At 34.9% G+C, this 23,841-nt stretch overlaps 1 protein-coding gene across 1 annotated transcript in view; it reads right to left on the bottom strand.

Moving 5' to 3' along the window:
- LOC150098133 (NBAS subunit of NRZ tethering complex-like) overlaps nucleotides 1–23,841 on the bottom strand; it is a 1,063,858-nt gene that overhangs the window by 666,311 nt on the left and 373,706 nt on the right. The window contains exon 24 of the mRNA XM_090406267.1: nucleotides 4,064–4,198. Within this exon, the coding sequence (XP_090262393.1) occupies nucleotides 4,064–4,198 (135 nt within the window). The remainder of the gene's footprint in view (nucleotides 1–4,063; nucleotides 4,199–23,841) is intronic.

The following is a 23,841-nucleotide window of genomic DNA, read 5'->3' as shown; positions in this document are numbered from 1 at the left end:
TCAGATCGTCAACATGTAAAAATTCAGGTTTAAGGAATGACTACAGCAATAAATACAATTAGATTCACTATACAATTCAGCCAGGCTTTCTTTTAGATAGAGTAAATTAATTCAATTGTTAGCTCAAGGCCTAATGTCCTGCATCTCTAAATTTAAACCAATTCCTTCAATTCAAACCACCATCACAATCTACGTTTCTTTCTGACTAAATAATGGAAAGTTCTTACTTTTCATGAAGTCTGGTCCTCTATAGCTGATTATCTCTTCTTGTTCCCGTTAAACCTCGTCACTTACCTAAACATCTTTTTCGAAATTTGCAAAACTTCTTTCTTGTTATCAGTGGAAAATTTATTCCTATGGCTTGTAAGTTTGGCATCTGGTTCCTCCTAATACGATGTGCCTTAGTTGCATCATTCTTCTGGCCTTTGCTTCATGAATACAGGTCTCCAAATAGGACGACAATTTATCACCTACGGTTCTAGTGAAGCTCAACTGCCATTAACAAACATTGTACTTTCTTCGAAACCCCTTGGCTTATGGTGACCTTGATACCGTCCATGAGCCCGAACTCTCTCGTTGGAACTCCACGTGACTTCCTGTCCCACGAACAGAAACTCCGCTCCGAATGTACTCAAACTCCTAGGAACAGACTAAACCAAGCAAGTCCCTTCTCGACACAGCAAACTCCTATTTATATGGTTCCGATGACCTTCATTTTTCTTACGTCGTAGTCCCCTGGGTACCCTGATGTTCTGCACCTGTCACCCTCGTCGATCGGTGCATTTAGACAGGAAACCCCCGTGTAATGTCGACCTTCGTGTTTGCAGTGGCCTCAGGTCACAGCTTAATCCCTTAATCTGTCTGGAATTTTAGTTGACTAGAAGCATACTTAGACACAATTTACCTTATATGTAATTTCCTTTGTTCTTACACAAAACTTTTGATATTATAATATTCAATAATTCAAAAAAAAACAAACATTATTTCCATTTTAATTACACCAGAAAGAGAAAAGGAGACAGAGGGGTTAAATTTAGGGGTTATATTGCTATGTTACCCCTAAATATCACATTAGATAACTGCAATGTTGGGAAGAACAAGGCACTGATTTGATGATACCACATCTTGTGATTAATATGCTCAGATATGATTACCTGGTTCCTGAGAAAATGAGAAGAGAATTGAAAGGATCCAACAAATCCACATAGCAGATTCCATAGATATATGGAATTGCAAATATGATGACAGACTGAGGATTTTTTTAAGGTTTGAGTAACAGATGGAAGTGAGGACATATGAAGAAACATGTATGTGGGTAAGCGGTTCTTCCACTTATCAACATCTCTTCCACAGTAATCGATGGAGGAGAGGAGATAAGACAAACATACATGTTGGTAAAGGAATCTTCCAGGTTTTGATTTTTTAATTCCTCTTTTTTTTATTCCTCTCTCTCACACATACACAAGGCCAATAAGACCCACAGCAAATCAATGCAGCATGCAGGCAGGGATCAAGATCTCATGGCAACTCGGATCACAACCTCATACGTCTCTTTTGCCACAGAACAACCTTCACCCACTAGTTCTCGGTCTCATGTCCTTTGACAGTGCAAGGGTACCAAATGGGATGATATCCATGAATTCTATTCCTCCTTTCCATGGTCCATGCTTCAGTTCTTCTGATCCAAATGCCTGCTCAGCCCAAATAACAGAATTTATCCTCACAGGAATGAAGGCCTTTATCCCTCATTCTACCCAAAATCCCCAGCCACCATCCAACCCTTGGTTCTTAAAAAGAGTGTGCCAGTGCAGTAAAAGGAAAAAACTCTACATACCACTAGTGGCTCAAGACCAAATTCCAGCTGCTCACTCAACCTATACTGCAGCTCACAACAGCTGTAAGCAAATCATCAACAAATACATTTATGCAAACTCACCTCCTGTCCAAATGGCAGTCAAACATTCAAGTCCCTCGCAAAGGCTATTGAATGAAACTTTTGTCAAACCATGTTTCCACCACTCTAACATCTGAGTAGTACCTTAATCACCTCACCTAAAGACAAGACCAACTTAATGGTATCACTCTTCTCTTCTAATCCCTGCAATGATTGAACCAAACAAAGCCCTCCTTAACACATACACACTCAACAAGGAACTGCTTATTCCATATCTCCCATAGTCTTCTGTCTGAAAGAAACCTTAATAACCTGAAAATAAATAGGACATGTGGTTGTAGGTGGGATACCATCGTTGCTCTTACTTGTATTAAAAACATCATTGCGTACAGCAGTGACACTGCCTGAGTGCTGACACCTATCCTTTATCACTTCTTCCTATCCAATTCAACTGGCATCTAACTTACAGCACAGAAACAAACCCACATTTAGCCCATCCCAAAGAAAGGTGATAAAAGTCTGTGTTAAACAGCCAATAAACTACTGTCCAATTGCTTTTACTTATGTTCTCTCTAAAACTATGGAAAAAGTTATCAACAGCCAACCATCAGGAGATCTACCAACTAATCAGTGACCAGCAATATGGATTCTGTCACTTCTGTTGCTTACATCACTACCACTGGACTCAAACCATGGAAAAATTCAGAGAAACTCACAAAGTCATTTCTTTATGCAGTTAAACATTTAACTGCATAAGGAAATGGATTGCCAACTTTCTCAGTGGTCACTATGTGTCACCACTAAAATTCAGTCCTGTCTGATCTCTCACAAGAAAGAGCTCAATACTCACCCCCTAACTCTGAATAATACCCAACTACCCAAACACAACCAAATTTCCCTAAGGATGATGGGCAGCTGTAACTTATGGTATTGAAGGTTTAACAGAAATAGGGATATGAGAGATACTAGTTCTGGTGAAAATCTGCCATGGAAATATCTGTACCTGAGAGAAGGACAATACAGAAATTGACTGACTTACTGTGACACAGTGGCTGTGAAAGAAGGATCAGCTGTCCTCTTCTGAACAGCATTAAGAACTTTAAGAGGTTTTTGGTTCACCTCCCCACATGTAAAAGCAATGTCAGTAATGTTTGGTATTTGTACAGAGTTTGCAGCTGGACAGATGAAAAGTAATGTCTTGAGCAAAACAGTATGCCAATTTTTTTCTGGAAGATAAATGCTATAGAAATGATGTGGTTATGCAGAAAAGACAAGGGGTATGTGTCAGAGAAGAGAAATCTAGTCTTTACAGTTGAGATGAGCATTATCAAAAGTAAGGTCTCTTTTGCAAGAAAAAAGACAAAATTCTGTTTCTGGATACAATGAAGATTATCACTGGATGTAAACAAGTAAAAGTCAAAACCAATTTTAACTGATGGATCTGAGAGCTGTGTTAGAATTTAAAATAAAATAAAAAAAAAAACTGATAGAAGAATTGGGACAACAGGTACAGTTCTGAGAAAGATTGCTGAAGTGAACAGATGGTATCAATGGCAGTATCATATTAAAAATGAGGATAATAAGAAAGAACTTGATATTGTTAGCATTCAGGGTGGGTGAGCAAAGTTAACCTCAGGTTGTATAGTCATTTAAACAGAGCTGGAGAGGAAAGATTAGCAAAGAATATTTGAGGCCTGAATGGCAGGAAAAATACTAAATACTCAGAGGAAGACACAAGATTTAGGCGGATCGAAGCCATGAAAGGCATCTTAGAAAATCAAAATATAAGGTTTGACATTACTGGAGTCAAGCCCAATAACAAACTAATTTGAAGGACAATTGTCAATAGGAAATTAGTAATTATGTAGACTTTCGCATGTTGTACTATCATATTATCCTGTACATTCCTTGACAGTACATATTAAGAATTTGATGATAATGGTATATTACTGTAACCTTGGTAATGGTACATTATTACCTATTCTCTCCTTCCAATATAAATCCAACAACCCAAGTTATCATTGATGTTCTAGGCTAGATATTATCTACAAAATTTTTTTATGATTTCCTGTAAAGATAAGCATAAAAACAAAGAATGCTAGTCATAAAACAATTATAAATAATTCTTGTTCACTAAATTAAATTACACAGTATGATATTTCAACTCACATTTGACATCAACATTTTTAATTTCTCCATGTCAGTCATATCTTCCAGTTCCCTTAATGTCAGAGGCTTTTCAAGATGGCATTCATAAACAAGAGTTTCCATTGTGACCAAATCATCATGCAATTCTTCTAATCCCTAAGAGTAAAGTATACTCAAAGATGCAATTCAGAATTCCTAAATACATAACTGCTTATAAATCTTAATTCTTAACTCAAAATTTAAGTTTGAGAAAAGTAAAAACTGGTTATAGGCATTTTTTAAAACCATTTCAATAAAATACATAAATCATTACAATAGGCAGGCATAATTTATCTAATGGATTTTAATTAATTACAACTATGGCGCAGGAAGCTATGGTTGAATAACAGAACCACAGTGTTGATTCCGTTTCAACACAGCTTCACTATTTTTTAATGTACAGTTTAAAAAATAGCACTTTTATTCCACAAAGGATATATATAATGGAATTCTTGATAGATAAACTTATGGCTAATGATAATTTTAAGGTCATTAGAACCAAAAGAACAGACAACTACCATCTATCCTACCTCATACTTCTGTCTGAAATAATGATTCTATGGTTGATTTTTGTAAGACAGGAGTTAAAAATGTGAATTTCTGGGAGAAAAACTCTACTTGTATCACATATCAAATAACTGGAAAACCATGTGGGGAAAAAAAAAAAAAAAAAAAAAGATACAGAAAAAGTTCCTCTAGTTGACAACTAGAATTACAGCTAAAATGCTCACAACTCAAAATATGCTTTTTTTCATTTCACAACTGGAAACATTTTTTATTTCACAACTGGAAAAATGCATTTAGTACAAAATCACAAGAAAGGACAACACAAAATAATCCTCCTTGATGAATTCAATGCCAGTGAGGGTATAATTTAACACTCTGCAGGGAGCTATTATTACTATACTACTATAACAACTCCTCCCCAAAGACTTATAAAAGGAGGGCATTTATAAGTTTTCCTCCCAGAAATTCAGATTTTTAATTCCTGTCTTACAAAAATCAACCATATGTGGAATCAGGAGTGTGAAATCATGATAAGAGCAATGGTGAGAATCTAGGCATAACAGTGACTAAGTCATGCAACTGTGTTAATGTCACAAATATATTTAATCATGTGGGTGAATATGATCAAAAAATGCCTGTATGTTTATCTGGTTCAGACTTATTAATGTGCAAGGATGTCTGTATAAGTGAAGCAAGGTAGCACAGACAACAGAGGCAAGCATACAAAAAAAAAAAAAAAAAAAAAACAGGGAGATATGAGAGTTGTTTGAAAAGTTTGGTAAAAAAAAATAAGTTAAGCACATTTTTGGGGGAAAAATCACCTTTATTTCTCAGTATAGTCTCTATCAAAGATACACATTTGGTCCAGTGAATTTCGATTTTTTTCATCCCATTTAAAAAGCAGGATTTGTCGAATTGTACAAAACCAAAACAGTCATTGACAGCCTTGATGACATCCTTGTTCGAAGAAATTTTTTTCCCATCGAGCCAAATTTTTAAGTTTGGGAACAAGAAGAAGTCATAAGGGGGCCAAGTCCAGAATACAGTAGATATAAAACCAATTCGAACCTCGATTCGTGCAATTTTGCCATTGCAATGGCTGATGTGTGTGATAGTGAAAGAGCACTTTTTTGTGTGCACCAATCTTGGCCATTTTTTCTTCAGTTCTTCTTTTAAACAGTCCAACAATGACACACAATAGACTTTTTTTATTGTCTTACCCTTTTCCAAATAGTCTATCATGATAATTCCTTGGGAATCCCAAAAAACAGTGGTATCACCTTTCCAGCTGACTTTGCTTTTTTCAGTGTTCTTTCATCGGGCATTGTCCACTGTTTTGACTGCTGCTTGGACTAAGGGGGTGTTAGTGGTGGATCCAAGTTTCATCTACAGTCACAAATTGATGCATAAAATCCTGCAAATGTGATTAAACATTGCCAAACACTGCATTGAAAGGTCTTTTTGCATTCATTTTTGATCAACAGTCAAGTCAACAATCGCACACCAACTGCATGCACAGCTTTTTCATGTGCAATTTTTCATGCAGGATATTATACGCCCATTCAGTTGAGATGCCTACAATCTCAGCAATCGCAGGCACTTTCACTCAGCAGTCTTCCATGATGATACCATAGATTTTGTTAATCATTTCCTTTGTAGTGACCTCAGTTTTATGAAAAATGCAAACACAGTCATTTTATAAATGATTGCTAAATGAGAAAGAACTACGCATCGCATGTGGCCAAAACTTCGTTAATGGTCATGAAAAAGATGTGCCAACACTGGTATGAATGAACGAATTGTGTCGTCGTCTATTGGAAATTTACCCAACTTTCAAACAACCTTCGTAAATTATGTCTGTACACAAATGTTAGGAGTATTAGAAACAAAGAGTTGTTACCTTGATGAATAGCTTGTGGCCTCAGATTGCTGCCATTAATGAGACTTGACACTCACAGACAAGATGCAGTATTTTTTTAGGAAGGACAGACAAGTAGGAGAAGAGTGGATGAGATGTTAATGGTATTTGATGATTTCAGTCGGGTTAGGTTAGAAAGCCATGAGTACAACACTAGTAACAATTATCAATTAATAGCATTAATGGAACATATACATTTTGAACTCTGATATTGTAATATCATATATTTCAGCTGCAACCGAGATACAAACTAACATATGCATGATTTATGACTCATTATTTTGATTCATCTTTTGAATGTAGTTAATGGTCTATTTCCCTGACTGTCCACATAATGTTAAATGAAATATATTGGAGTTTTTGAATAAATTCTATATAATGTTTAAGTCATGACTCTCACTTTAAAAAAAAAATGATCAATGTGATAGTGAGTTTTTGAAGCCATCTGGTGCATGATGGAGTCTAAGAAGATCCAATATACAGTGGATTAGTTACGAGTGACAAAGAAATTAATTATCAAATAAACATGATGGTGTAAAATCTTGTATAGAAAGAATTTTGTATAAAATTCTTATATACCAATTTTACTTGAGAAAGAAAGTTAATGCAAAATACTTGTAGTTTAATTAACAATTTTTCAGAATCGTTTTATGTAATCTGGTAAAATATTGGAATGAATTGCTAAATTATTTAACAACCAATATGTAATCTATAAAAATATTAGAATGAATTGCTAAATTATTTGACCGCCAATATTGTACAAACAAAGAGATAGCCCAAACAGAATTAAAATGTTGACCTAAGGCTATTGTCAGACACAAAGGTCAATGAGTTATGGGGTTTTCCCACCAAGACTCAGCGATTTCAGAGGGGGGGGGGTACCCCTGGTAGAACATCCAGGGAACTCGATCTAAAGAAGTTTCAGGGCCATCAAGAGAGAATTAAAAGGGGACAGGTGATTTGCTCTGCTCTTGCTGTTCCTGACTTGTTCCAGTGTCGCTACGAAGAAGGTTGTTCCTATAACCAGCCATTCCAAGGATAGGGAAGAATTCCTAATAGCAATATTTCGACAATGACAGGAGATTTTTAATGCCGGGATCAGCCTGTTCCAGAAAGTCCCATCACAGAGTTCGCTAACGGATCTCCAGGAATGCTGTATCATCGTTGCCATGGAGGAATGTCTGTTTTGCAGTTCTAACAGGAAGGAAGAAGGTTATGTTCATGATCTCTAGGATCGTGAATGCTGAACTGGTTGAGAAATGTATCAAGTAAGATTAATGTAGAACTGTTATGGATTGTGAACCTTAGAGCAGGGATTGTTGATTATATACTTGCTAGCATATTGTAAGGTTCTGAAGTCAGAAAACCACAATTCCATATTGTTGTGAAATAGTTATCTAAGGAGTTCTAAGCATTCATTAATGTTAAGTGTTTGAAGGAGGGACTGAATGTGAAGACTAGTTAAGCATAATTCTGATACTGATGTAAGTTAAATTGTTTTAAAGTGTGTATGAAACTAACCACACATCTGATGTTTATGTGAATGTAAATATTTGTCATCATCTCTAAGCTAAAGGCTAGAAGTGCTGATTTAAGTAAGTTGAGAATCATACACGTGCATTGCTTTGTTACTTGGCAGAATTGATAAAAGTCTGATAAATTTGAAATGTGAAATCCTTTTTCCTTTGAATTATAATTACCATGTCTTAGCATGAATAAATTTTTTTGTTTGTTAAATAACTTGCCTGATTTCGACTTACCAATGCACTTCTCATAAAAAGACAGAACCTGTGTGTCCTTAAAGTTAAAAGTAGTAACGACTGACTATTAGTAAGTTTTCAAACGTTGCTTGATTTAGAGCTGAACATTAGAGATAATTCTGTGTTCCAGATAATTGTATTAATGGCGCAGTCATTAATACAAATAAATTTTTAAAGATTAGTGTAAGTGAAAGCCAGCTAGTTAGACAAAGGAATTGGTTCCAGCCAGAGGCAATTCCTAAATCTATACTACACACACACATGAAAGTAACATGGTTATGACCTTGAGAAGGGGAGAATTAAATTATAGACTGAAAGGATTAAAGGTGATAAGACTAGACCAAGTAACGATTACAACTATTAAATAAGTTAAAGAAGATAAGTAAAGAAATACTGAATATATTTGAAATCAAGTATATAGTATAAAAAAATAAAAATACATTTAATTTTACAATGGATACTAAATGAGTACTTGCTTTAATATAGGTACATAAGTCGACATAGAAAAACAGACGAAAACTTACACTTGCATGAAATAAATTTATCAGCTGTAAAATTTTCGCCTACATATTACAAGCATCCTCAGTATATTGTAAATGGAACACAATATACAATTACAATAAAATAACAGGACAACGGATGGTTGATAAGAGCCATATCAGTAAAATTCCTAATTATTAAAAAAAATTACAAAAATATAACAATCAGGAATTTACACATAAAAATGATATAATAACATTTCCCATAAAGGGGATACGAAAGGCCATCAGATCTGTTTAAGTTATTTCAGTGTAAAGGTGTCTCATAAATCTCTTTATGTAAACACAAGAAATTTGCTTGTATATAAAAGCTTAGTTTTCTTCCAAAAAACTGTTTAGTCGAGATGGCATGTGCTAGGCCAGACTGTTCTGGTTCGTGATACTGGATGTAAGATTTAGGTTATTCAGGATGGATGGCTGCAGATCTGCAAGACTGTCCAAAGTAAAACAAGCCATAGATCAGGTAGATATCTAAAAGGTTGACTGGAGAAAGATTATCTTTATGTGAAGAAAGGAAGGTAGAAATCTTCCTTCTGTCCTGACAGGACGAAAGGATACTACACCTCCAAATCAAAAAATTAGAATAATCAAAGAAAATGTGTTGAGTAATTTACAATTCTAATTTAATGAGTTTGCATAATCTAAGTCTACATACTTTGTAGATTATATAATCATGTGAACATATAAAAATGTCATAAATTATAAGAAGACTGTTATTTGAAAATATTCACAAAATGAGAATAATTTTTAAGGTGGTTCAAAATATTAGAATTAATGTGAAAATAAATGCCCGAAAATTACAGACAAAGGGAAACAACGTGATAATTAGTACAGGTAACCCTCGTATAATGCGGTACTTATACAATGCAGTCTACAAACTGTAGTAACCCTTTATCTTTTCATATTTTTCAACAAGAGACTTAAAAATCAAATTTTATCTTCGGTAAATTTGCGTCTGCCCGTATCGTGCACATAGTTATAAGCAGCGAATTTATATTAGGGGAAATACCCTTTAGCACACATGAACGTCAATTGTTTACCATATAAAGTACTTATTGTTGAAAATTGTGTTCATTTTCTGCCAGGAAAGCGCATTAAAAGTCACAAGTGTGTTAATAGTGAATTAATTGATGGGGAAATAGATTTAAATGAGGTGGAACTGGTACAATTAATAGATGACGTCAAACCAAATAGCAGGGAAAGTTCTGCAAAGATTCTGATTGTGATGAATCCATTAAAGAATTCAGTTTAAAAAAATCTCAAGCTGTACTTTATTTTTTGATGATTACATATAATATGTAATGCTTTTTTTTTTATGAAAATAAATAAATTTTATAGTAATGGCCACTTAGAGTGCTTTGCGATATACGCGTTTGTTAATAGAGATAAACCCACACACTGTAAACTGCCAAGGTAACAACTGAACAAGATTGAAGCTACATCCGGTTTCGATCACAACAAGACTCAACCTTCACAAACATCTTTATAAGTGTTTCAATCTCTTTAATAGTGAATTAATTGATGGGGAAATAGATTTAAATGAGGTGGAACTGGTACAATTAATAGATGACGTCAAACCAAATAGCAGGGAAAGTTCTGCAAAGATTCTGATTGTGATGAATCCATTAAAGAATTCAGTTTAAAAAAACAAGCAGAAGGATTGAACTTGGCAAGAAAGTTATTTTATGGATAATGATCTCTCAATAGAGTTCTCCGGAAAATTCACGAGACAATTGGATATTTGTTTAGCTCCGTATTAGAACTTAATAAAAAATTACAGCACAGTGGTAAGGAAAGTCTTATTACTGACTTCTTGATAACTAAACCAACCGAAGTATGCAATGAGAATTATACTAATGATGTCCAAGAGATTTCAAGTGTACTCGTAAATAAAGAACATCTACAAAATGTTAGTTTTGAAGAGAGTGATGACGATTAAAATATACACTTTATTTTAATTTGCCTAAAACATTTATGTATTATGTGCAATGAAGTTTTTCATACAATTTATAATTTTTTATAATTTTATACTATGTATTTGTTTCATAATTTATATGCTTTCTTCACAATTTCGGAACCTAACCCTACTTTTTCTATGTGATCTGAGTCTCGCATAACGTGATTTATATAGCACGGCATTTTTGTGTAACCTAACATCCGCGTTATACGAGGGTTACCTGTACTTTGTTGCATCCCCTTTAGCTTTTATGACCATTCCTAAATGGTTGGACATATTATCTACTAGCAGTTCACAGTCTTTTTTTTTTTTTTTATCAAAACATGCCCATATGGTCTGCAGACTAGAAACAGGTTCACTTTTGTTTCTTGGGTGAACTTCTTGAAGACGTTTCTTCATAATTCCCCACAAATTCTCCATGGGGTTTAAATCTCGTGAGTTTGTCATTGCCTAAATATAACATTTTGTGTTTATTGCTCAGATAGATCTCACAGTTTTTGACCTGTTTGTTTCAGTCACCCCTATTATGTTGATCTTGTACTTATCAAATTCCTCAGTTAGCTCTATTTCTTTGCCACTCAGGCTTCTTATGTTGATAGTACCGATCTTTAACTCTGGTGATGTTGAGTTTGGGTGTGCTTTGAAATTTGTTCCAGTAGCTAACTTGCAAAAGAGAGCTTGCAACAGGGACATTGTTTAATTGGGCAATATTAAAGCTGGCATGAAATTCTGTCATGATGTACCATCATTTTATATTGTGGTTTAAGCCAATAAGAATACAATTTAGTTAGCTAAATCCCAAATTGCCAGCCCATCCTCATTCATTCAATATTACAGAATCACTGCAAAAATTATCTGCTTATACTCTTTCTTTCATTTATTCTTACAATTTTCTTTTTTGGTTTGACTTCTTGCTGTTTTCTGTTTTCAGTTCGACTGATCTCTTGCTGTTACTGCAGCCTTCAATCTTGCACTTTTTCCTGTGAAAGACTACATGCAAATATGCTATTTCTTTATTCAGGTCTTCTACATCCCCCTGAACTTCTGCCACCTCACTTTCAGTATTATCACCAATATTTATATTTTCATGTATCAATACTCTCTGCCATCCATGTAATTTGTTCTCTTAGTATTCATGCTCAAAACATTTATTACAAACCTGCTCACCATTTTTGCTCTCCTTCCTCAAATCTTTCACCTTTTGAGATGAGTACATCTCACAAATTTTACACTCAACAAACCATGCAAATTTAGTTTGTACAACAACATCATGGTCACGGTATCAGAACATTGATATGCACCCATGCATATCAGTGTTCTTATATGCATGGGTGCCATACCAACAATATATAGTTTAAGAACATACACGTTTTTCTTAAATAACTAATGACTAAATAACTCAGTCTATCTGACAAACACTTAGAAAATGAATAAATACAATAAAGTAATAACTCAGTATTATTAGCAAGTATTTGGGGGAAAAATCCTTCATTTTTCTGCAGTGTTAAGAATCTATTACATTCACCAAATATCTTTGAACCCCAATAATTTGCTTATTTTAGAATACTGATACATCTGAGTTAGACAAGGGGATTAGATACACCATGATACTTTAGACTGTACTAATGCATTTGACAGGATACAGCTTGAAAGCTAATTCATACTTATGTCAGAAGATATGAGAGTGAATAACTATTAGCTTGGATAAAAGGAAGGCTGACAACATATATCAAAAAGTGGGAACGTGAGTGCAAAATTAAGGGTGATAGTGGTGTACCCCCGAGGATCCGTATTTCGTCCACTGTTATTAAATCTTCACATTAATGACAAAGAAAAGGATTTGACATGCAGCTTCTTCTTTTTTTTTTTTTTTTTTTTTTTTAACTGATGATGCCATGATAGGTAGGGTCGTCAGGAGGTAATCATCCAGTGTAATTCTCTCTAAATAATACTTCCAGAATAATTTGAATAGGCTAGAATCATGGGTATATGAAAATTGCTATCAGTTCAATGTTAGTAAAGTTGTGCACTTTGTGGCTTTGAGATATCCTATGGCAAATAATATTGACAAGATTTTGCTAGAAGAAACTAATCAGGCTAGGGAGCTTGGTGTTTTAAAAGAGATGAAGTTGAAGTTTAATAACTACACATATTAAAGGTTGCAAACACACAATTTGCAGAAGATAACTTCAATGCTAAAGAACATTGGCATTTGATGATAAGGAAGTCATTTTGTACTTTACAAGATTTGTTACTAATTCAGCTGGACCACTAATTTAAATTGGGTCTTCTGGTTTCAGAGGACCAGTTCAGTGAAGATGCAGATACAGTGCAGAGGATAAGGACAGTTGTAAAATAATATCTGAACTCTGGAATGTAGATTGAGAATTTGTTTGCAAGTGTTCCTCAGAGTACTATTATTTCACCCACCTTTTCCTCATAAGCAACTTTCTCTCATTAACCTCACTAACATATCTGCAGTTTCCCTGATGACACAATTCTTCATTCCTCCTAATCATACCTCCAATCTTGCATTACTCAAACATCAAGCTTTTCTGCAATCAGCACCCTGAGCACTAATTGTAAATTATCTCATAGACGAAGAGTGATTTCCATGTTATCCTTCAACACAGTAAAAACAAATTACTCAATTTCAATGCTTACAAATGGATTTCCCATTCCCCCCCCTTCAAAAAAAAAGATACTAGTTCTTTGCTGCTTATCACTGATAATGTTGACTTAACAGTCAAGAAAAGATCTCTTCTCAATCTTTTACCTAGCCTATTATGCAACTTCTAAAATTTCTACAGCTTCCAAAATACTATGCATCCTTTTTCTCTGAAGACCTTACTTTTCCTCTGTCCAGCTATAATTAGTCATCATCAAATTCCAGCCATGTACCCTCAAGGGGTGTACAGGATATGATAGTACTACATAAAAAATTTACATCATTACTAACTTCCTATCTACAATTTTCCTCCAGATAAGTCTGTTACTTGTCAAGACTCCAATATTATCAGAGCTTATATTTCTGTCATCTAAGGCACTTTGTACTGTATCAATCCATCTATATCTTGGTCTTCCTCTGGGTTGTTTTCCTGTCAACCTGGCAGAGAACACTTGTTTTGCAAATCTTTCCTCGCCCATTCTGTTTAAGCAACCATACCATCTGAGATTAGCTCTGCTAATGCATTCCTGAATGCTGACAATGTCAAGTTCTTTCCTAATATCCTCATTTTTAATATGATATTGTCATTGATGCCATCTGGTCACACCTCTAATCTTTCTCTGGATTCTCATATCTGCAGTCTCTAGTCTTTGGTCAAGTGTTTTACTCCTGACCCAGCTCTCAGATCCATAAGTTAAAACTGGTTTGAACACTGTCTTGTATATACAGCTAATTCAGTGTTCCAACTAATTTCTCCCGTATTCAATATGAATTTATTCAACTGACTTCCTACAAGCTTTGTTGATTCTGTTGTCTATTACCATATTTAATTTACCATCCTCACTAAAAATCGTGCCTAAATACCTGAAATGTTTTACTTGTTCCACAGGTTCTCTGTTCACAACGCAGTTAACATTTTCAACGATTCTGCTTATTTTCATTGTCTTTGTCTTGTTATTGCTGACCTTCATACCATATCTACTACAACAGTTATTCAACTTAGTCAGGAAATCTTGCAGACTTGTAGCGGATTTATTTAGAAGTATAACATCATCTGCATAAAGCAAAGAGCTGACATTAACATCTCCAATTCTGATATCGTGTTTAATACCACTTTCCTTTATAATGTGATCCATATAGATAATGAATAACAGAGGGGATAATGTACATCCTTGTCTCACACCAGATTTAACATTAAACAATCTTCCTGCTACTTCCTTCAATTCTACCTGCTGACTTACAACTGAAATAAAGACTAAGTACTGCTTGATATAATGCCCCATTGACATCATATAACTGTAGCTTATTGAATAGCTTCTCTCTCTCTCAGCACCTTGTCATATGCCTTTTCCAGATCTACAAAACTTAAATACAGATCTCTGTTATATTCCCGTGATTTCTCAACTATTTGTCGTAAAGTGAAGATCTGATCCTGACAGCATCTATTTGGCCTTAATCCAGCTTGTTCTTTACCAAGCTTTTCTTCCACAATTCTTCTCAACCGTTTCTCAAGTATACTTGTATATATCTTACCAGGAACACTCAGTAGGGAAATACCACTGTAATTCTCACATTCAGTTTTATTTCAATTTTTATATATGGGTACTATGAGAGCTCTACTCCAATTATCAGTAATTCGTCCTTTGGCAGTGCAACCACTGCAAGACTTTTATACCACCATACTTCAGCATTTCTGGTCGAATATCATCTACTCCTGCTGTCTTTCCACATTTCAAGCATTTCATGGCTTTTTCTACTTCAAGTATGGATATGTATTCCTGACTGTATGCCTGTTGAGTGTATTTTTGACCACTGTGCTATCACTGCTTGTTTCATTTAGCAATTTCTCAAAGTAATTACTCCATACTTCAAGGATATCTTTTTATCCAGTTTTCATGTCACTTTTATCATCTGTAACTCCTTTTACAGCACTCTTTCTTCCATTTCTAAGCTTCTTCAACAATCTCCAGAATATTTTGCCACCTTCTTGATATTTATTTTCTATGTTCTTACCAAAGCCCATCCATGAGTTTTGTTTAGTTAGTTTTACACAGTATTTAGCTTTCTTACATTTGTCTCTGTATTCTCTAAGAGCACAAGCTGACTTATTTGGCAGGAACTTTTGATATGCTTTCTTCTTTTCCTTCACTGCTTCTTTAACTTCCTGTGTCCACCAGGGAGTTCTGATTTTTTTATCCTTGCAGACAACCTCACCACATGCCTCTCTGGTTGAATCAATCAGAGTTTTCTTCAAGGTTTGCCACTGAATCTACAAGGTTTGGTTCCTGTTCTCAAACTCTTTCATTGTTTCTTGAATAATATTTGTCTTTTTAGTCTACAGTTCACATCTGAGAGCTGCTCAACTTTTATTTGTTTTAAAACTTTCTTACATGTTATTCTTTTCAATATGAAATTCAATTTTATCCTGCTCAAGACTAAATAGTGATCACTTCCAATTTCAAATCCTCTGTACACTCTGGTGTCCTGCACCAGGGAGAAAACATCACCATCAACAATAACATATTCAATGAGACTTTTCTTATTTCTTGCCTCTTCTCTCCATGTGAATTTGTGCACATTTTTATGTTGGAACATAGTGTTAGTAATAACCAGTCTCTGTCCTGAGCAGAAATCCAACATGTATTTGCCATTATTATTAGCTTTGCCCTTTTCTCCAAATTTTCCCAATATATTTTTGTATGTCTGACAATCATTTCATACAATCATTATTATTAGCTTTGCCCTTTTCTCCAAATTTTTCCAATATATTTTTGTATGTCTGACAATCATTTCATTTCATTCTGCTGGTGCACATGAAATCTTTCTAAAAATTCTTGATGCTGTCCATAGGAGGATAGTTAACCTATATAATAACCTACCTCTCAAAGATTCTCCAGCCACTGCCTAACAGATGGTCATTTTTTTACGTTGTAACTCATCTAGAGATATTTCCATGGGTATTATTCAGCAGAGCTAGCAACCACCATGCTCACCCCAGTTCCCATAAGTCTACAATAACATGAGGAAAAGCTGCCTGACATCCTTTTACAGTTGAATTGCTGACTCACTGAACAATTCATTTTTCATTCTGTCTATTTTAGTTCTGTGGAAGAAACTACCTTATTAACTCTTCCTCAAGAATATCACTTTCAGCTTCTTCAAAAAGAATGTCAGCAGATTACTTTTCTATCGATTAATTCTATCGAGTTAGCTGGAAACAAAAGATTGTTTCCAGCTAACACGTATTAACGGTTGTATAGATCTGTTATTCGGTTTTTTAACAAAATTTTTTGATGTACATAATACCAACATATGAACTTTTTTTTTTCTCGTTATTTCTTATAGTTTGTGCTTTAAACTGTTAGTTATCTTTACCCATGAAGATGTTAGTCTGACGACTAACGAAACTTGACGGGTTTGTTTTTTAGTACTTGTTTAGTTTTAAAAAACAGTTTTTTTTTTAAATAAAAATGTGGTCACAAAACCGAAATAATTCGATTGCACTTTTTAACCACAGAAACCTCCACAAGATTACTTTTCTTTTGATTCCGGCCCACACATGGTACTAATGTGGGCTGAATATGATAATAAATATAATAGAAAACTAAATCCAATACCTACAATGTTGTATTTAATTTTGTACACCTTACTTTTTTCTTTATTAGTTTCTTTGATTACTGCAATTATGCTGTGACAAAAATGCAATTAATTGTTTTATACAATAATAAACTGAGAATGGTTTACATCATTTTAATGTATAATATGACTTTGGAAATAAATGCATGTAAAGATTGACAGTAATTTTAGATCTCACCATTATAATTTAAAATATTCATTTCTATGTTTGAATTTGTTCGTATGTAGAGATTACACAAAAAACTTACTTATTTTGGTCAATGTGTCAATTTCCTTTCAAATAATGTACTAGCATGATGACATAAAGTGGCAGCTCACTGTTCTAGCTGTGAGTGAAATAGACTGAAATAGAAACTGCAAGCACCATACATGCTGAAGCACTAGGAAGAGGGACATGGTAATTTTGATACAACTATGGGTGAAATATAGGGATTTCACACTAGAAATGGTATTGGAAATTTTTCACACAGTAAAATAACTGTACAGCTGTTTATGAGAATATACATATTGAAGGTTAAAGGGATTTAAATTTTTTTTTTTTTTATCGGTTTATTTATATATATCAATAGTGTTGCCTGCCCATTTCGGTTGAGTGTGCTGTCATGTGGGTTATGCAACCGGAGCTACAAATTTCACGTCAATTTGACCGTATGCATGGGCACCCATCTGCAGAGAATTTTCCAGGACAGGGAGGGGAAGCTTGGAGACAAATAATTACATCAATAAATGTTTATAATTATTTATAATTATTGATTTAATTAAATAATTATATCAATAAACATCTTTTAGCATTTTTTTGATGTAATTATCTCATCATCATCATCATCAAATTCCTGCCATGTACCCTCAAGGGGTGTACAGGATATGACAGTACTACATGAAAAAATTACATCATTACTAACTTCCTATCTACAATTTTCCTCCAAATCAGTCTGTTACTTGTCAAGACTCCAACATTATCAGATCTTATATTTCTATCGTGTAAAGCACTTTGTACCGTATCAATCCACCTATATCTTGGTCTTCCTCTGGGTCGTTTTCCTGCCAACCTGGCAGAGAACACTTGTTTTGCTAATCTTTCCTCTCCCATTCTATTTAAGTGACCATACCATCTGAGATTAGCTCTGCTAACGCATTCCTGGATGCTGACAATGTCAAGTTCTTTCCTAATATCCTCATTTTTAATATGATATTGCCATTGATGCCATCTGTTCACACCTCTAATCTTTCTCAGGACTCTCATATCTGTGGTCTCTAGTCTTTGGTCAAGTGTTTTACTTCTGACCCAGCTCTCAGATCCATAAGTTAAAATTGGTTTGAACACAGTCTTGTATACAGCTAATTTAGTGTTCTGACTAATTTCTTTCTTATTCCATATGAATTTATTCAATTGACTTCCTACTATTCCAGCTTTATTGATTCTGTTGTCTATTTCCATATTTAATTTACCATCTTCAGTAAAAATTGTGCCTAAGTAGCTGGTTTACTTGTTCCATAGGTTCCCCATTCACAACACAGTTGACATTTTCAATGATTCTGCCTATTTTCATTGTCTTTGTCTTTTTATTGCTGACCTTCATACCATATCTATTACAACAGCTATTCAATTTAGTCAGAGAATCTTGCAGACTTGTAGCGGATTTATTTAGAAATATAACATCATCCGCATAAAGCAAAGAGCTGACATTAACATCTCCAATTTTGATATCAGGTTTAATACCACATTCCTTCATAATGTGATCCATATAGATAATGAATAACAGAGGGCATAATGTACATCCTTGTCTCACACCAGATTTAACATTAAACCATCTTCCTGTACATCCTTCAATTCTAACTGCTGACTCACAACTCAAATAAAGACTAAGTATTGCTTGATATAATGCCCCATTGACACCATATAACTGCAGCGTATTGAATAGCTTCTCTCTTGGCACCTTGTCATATGCCTTTGCCAAATCTACAAAACTTAAATACAGATCTTTGTTATATTCCCATGCTTTCTCGACTATTTGTCGTAAAGTGAAGATCTGATCCTGACAGCCTCTATTTGGCATGAATCCAGCTTGTTCTTCACCAAGCTTTTCTTCCACAATTCTTCTCAACCGTTTCTCAAGTATACTTGCATAGATCTTACCAGGAACACTCAGTAGGGAAATACCTCTGTAATTCTCACATTCAGTTTTATTTCCCTTTTTATATATGGGTACTATGAGAGCTCTACTCCAATCATCTGGAATTCATCCCTCTGTCCAGGCTTTCTGAACTATGCAGTGCAGCCACTGTAAGACTCTTATACCACCATACTTCAGCATTTCTGGTCGAATATCATCTACTCCTGCTGCCTTTCCACATTTCAAGCCTTTGATGGCTTTTTCTACTTCAAGTATGGATATGTATTCCTGACTGCATGCCTGGTCAGTGTTTTTTATCACTGTGCTGTCATCACTGCTTGTTTCATTTAGCAGTTTTTCAAAGTAATTACTCCATACTTCAAGGATATCTTTTTCTCCTGTTTTCATTTCACCTTTATCATCTCTAACTCCTTTTACAGCACTCTTTCCTCCATTCCTAAGCTTCTTCAACAACCTGTAGAATATTTTGCCACCTTCTTGATATTTATTTTCTATATTCTTGCCAAAGTCCTCCCATGACTTTTGTTTAGCTAGTTTTACACACTGTTTAGCTTTCCTTACATTTATCTCTGTATTCTGTAAGAGTAAAAGTTGACTTATTTGCCAGGAACTTTTGATATGCTTTCTTCTTTTCCTTCACTGCCTCTTTAACTTCCTGTGTCCACCAGGGAGTTCTGATTTTTTTATCCTTGCACACAACCTCACCACATGCCTCTCTGGCAGAATCAATCAATGTTTCCTTCAGAGTTTGCCACTGAATCTCCAAGGTTTGATTCCTGTTCTCAAACTATTTCATTTTCTTTTCAATAATATTTCTGTATTTTAGTCTACAGTTCACATCTGAGAGCTGCTCAACTTTTATTCGCTTTAAAACTTTCTTACATGTTATTCTTTTCAATATGAAATTCAATTTTATCCTGCTCAAGACTAAATAGTGATCACTTCCAATTTCAAATCCTCTGTACACTCTGGTGTCCTGCACCAGGGAGAAAACATCACTATCAACAATAACATAGTCAATGAGACTTTTCTTATTCCTAGCCTCTTCTCTCCATGTGAATTTGTGCACATTTTTATGTTTAAACATGGTGTTAGTAATAACCAGTCCATATCCTGAGCAGAAATCTAACAGATATTTGCCATTATTATTAGCTTTGCTCTTTTCTCCAAATTTTCCCAAAATATTTTTGTATGTCTCACAATCATTTCCTACCCTACTCTACTATTTAGATCCCCAACAAGGACCAACTTTTCTTTTTCATTGTGTCAGTTGCTTTTTCTAAAGCCTCAAAAAATTCCTCCACTTCTACCTTAGTAGAACCTTCTGTGGGACCATAGGCACAAATAAGTCTCATTGTCCAGTTCCCCATTTTCATATTTGCCCACATTAGTCTACTTGAGACTGACTGCCATTCAAGAAGATTAGCCTCGTATTTTGTGTTAAATACTATGGCTACTCCTTCTTTTCCTTGATTGTCATTGCCTGAATATAACATTTTGTATTTATTGCTCAGAAAGATCTCACCAGTTTTGGTCTTTTTTGTTTCAGTCACCCCTATTATGTCGATCTGGTACTTATCTAATTCCTCAGCTAGCTCCATTTCTTTGCCATTCAGGCTTCTTACGTTGATAGTACCGATCTTTAACTCTGGTGATGTTGAGTTGGGGTTTGTTTTCAGATTTGTTCCAGTAGCTGACTTTTCACTGTTCGCCCTGGTTCCCTGGCGAAAACAACGGGGGCTTTGTTTAACCGGGCGACGCCCCAGCCGGCATGAAATTTTGTCATGTCGTACCATCATTTTTTATTTTGGTTTAACCAATAAGAATACAATTTGGTCGGCTAAATCCCAAATTGCCAGCCCATCCTCGTTCGTTCAGTATCAAAGTAGATACCCAACAGGGTGCACCACGAGAAGGCGAGGATTGGACATTAGGTCAGAAGCCCTGGTCGGTTCTCCGCATTCCTTTAAAGGCTATGTGGAGGTCTCCTCTCAGTTATACAGCTTTGACCCTTAAGCACCCCATGTAATTATCTGTCGATGTAAACTATAAATACATTATTTTCATTTTACATTGATTTTAATGATCTTTAATTCTTGGGGGAAACAAAAGTATTCAGAATTAATACAGTTTTTGCACAATTTCATATATAAAATTGACTGGCATATTTTATTAAAAATCAACTAATCAATTAATCCCAAAATCCTAAATTAAATTATTTCAGTTTAAAAGCAAAAAGATTATAAAACTAACAAGCAAAACAATATTAAATTACATACACTTACCTTTTAAAAATGTATTTTTTTGTTTAAATTTGTGTCACTATAAATTTACAATTCACACTTCACTCAGTGACTCGCTAGACACAGAGGGCAAATGATCTGGTCTCTGTTCATGACAGTAATGAACATTTTTTTCACAAATCAGAAAAAGATGAACCAAAAACAGGAACACTTATTTTATTGCTGCAATAAAACACATGTTCTATGGCTACCCCGCAGTGGGCCAAAACAGGCCAACCCATAATAAAATTTTAAGACAGGCAAAGCATCCCGGGGTCGAGGGCATAAGATTACATATCTCAATCACTTTTACGATTACCTGTGGAGGTTAATGATGCGAGTCAGCATAAAGGTATCTGCCTGTATGAGTCTATTTCCTATAAATGGAGAACTTGAGTTGTTCTGTCGACCGGGTAAGTTTAATATCTAAGAAGTAGAGAGCCATCAACCACTAATTTAGATGTGAACTTTATATTATGATGAATACCGTTCAGGTGCTTTTGAAAGACCTGAAGGGCATCCAGACCATGCTGAAAGACCAAGAAAATATCCTCTATGTAGCAAAACTATGTAGTTTTTAATAATGGAAGTCACACCCTAGGTTTTATGGCAGAAGATGAAATGGCTTTCTCCTAGCAGTTCTCTAGGTAAGTGTTGGTAAGAACTGGAGATAAAGGGTTGTCCATGGTCCATATTTATAGTCTTCAAATTTAAAATAAGGTGAAGAGACACAGTGTGTCAGTTGGGAAAAGATCTTCTTCAAAACTTTTGTTATTTAAAAGAGCAAGTACATCTTCGGTAGGAACATTTGTGAATAAAGATATTATTTCAAAGCTAGTCATAATATCCGAGTTTGTGATCGTAAAATCCTTAGCTTGGAAACAAAGTCTGTGGAGTTTATAATAAAGGAAGTTGATTTTTCTGTGAAACATTTAAGAGAAGAGGCAAGAAATTTTGAGAGGTTGTAATTTGGAAAATCGATACCTTCAACTATGGGGTGAAGAGGAATATTTATTTTGTTAATTTTAGGAAGACCATAAAGCCATGGGATGAGAGGATTTCAAGTTATTTCAAATTTGAAGACTCAATATACAAGCAGAATTCAAGATTAACCATGGGCAACCCTTTATCTCCAGTTCTTGCCAACATTTACATAGAGAACTTTGAGGAGAAAGCCATTTCATAATCTGCCTTAAAACCTAGGGTGTGGTTTTGCTACATAGACGACATTTTCTTGGTCTTCGAGAATGGTCTGGATGCCCTCCGGATCTTTCAAGAGCACCTGAACAGTATTCATCCTAATATCAAGTTCGCATCTGAATTAGAGGTTGACGGCTCTCTCTACTTCTTAGATATTAAACTTACCCAGTCGACAGAACAACTGAAGTTCTCCATTTATAGGAAACAGACTCATACAGACAGATACCTTTATGCTGACTCACACCATTATCCTCCACAGAAGTTAGGTTTCATCTCTACTCAGAGATGAAATCACAGAGTTCAGTCTCTTCTTTCAGATGAACAGGAATTTAAAAATGAATTGGGTCGACTTCAAAGTACATTCCGGCTACTCAAAGAAGACTATAGACAAATTATGTTCAACCCACATCAACGACGTAACAAAGTACCACCATTTCTAAAGGCAATATTTCTATGCCATATAGTAGTTCTATATCCCAGAAATTAGCTAAAGTTCTAAGGAAATATAACATCAAGACATTCTTCACACCCCTTTCAAAACTATGTTCCATCTTAAGTCACCCTAAAACTAAACACAATAATCTTAATATCCTGGTGTTTACAAGATTCTTTGCGACTGCGGTAAACCGTACTTTGAACAGACGGAGAAATCAGTCAAACTACGTTTAGAAGAACATCAACGAGACATCAACTATAGCAGAACTGGTGCAAGTGCCTTGTCTAGCCATGTGCTATTTTCAGCTAATTCAAATGAAGAAAACCTTCAACATCAGGTACTCTGGAATAGAACTGACAATATTCATCACTGTTGTGATGAGATAGACAGAAAAATTATAGAATCTAAGGAAATAATACTCAACCCCATCCATATTAACAACAATCTAAGCTATAGCCTACCAGACTCCCACAATTCTACTATTTCATATTGGCGTGCTTGAGATCTCATATGCACACATGTGCAAAATAATACAATCAGAGTTTGTTCTTCTTTTTGAAACTGTAAGCTGTAATCTCTACATATTGTTTGATATATGTCTCTTAGTTTTGTTTTTTAAAACATCAGTTCTTTTCCAGTTTTGATGGTATTTAGCGATTGTGCACCTGAAGAAGTCTAGTCTTAGATGAAACTAGTCATGCAAATAAAGTTTTTATTTTAAC

Source organism: Typopeltis vanoorti, chromosome 16, assembly GCF_054136105.1.
Source record: "Typopeltis vanoorti isolate ZY-2024b chromosome 16, IOZ_Tvanoo_1.0, whole genome shotgun sequence".
Classification (NCBI taxonomy): domain Eukaryota; kingdom Metazoa; phylum Arthropoda; class Arachnida; order Uropygi; family Thelyphonidae; genus Typopeltis; species Typopeltis vanoorti.
Note: the sequence above shows the minus strand (reverse complement) of the source record. Positions and strands in the feature narration are given on the sequence as shown.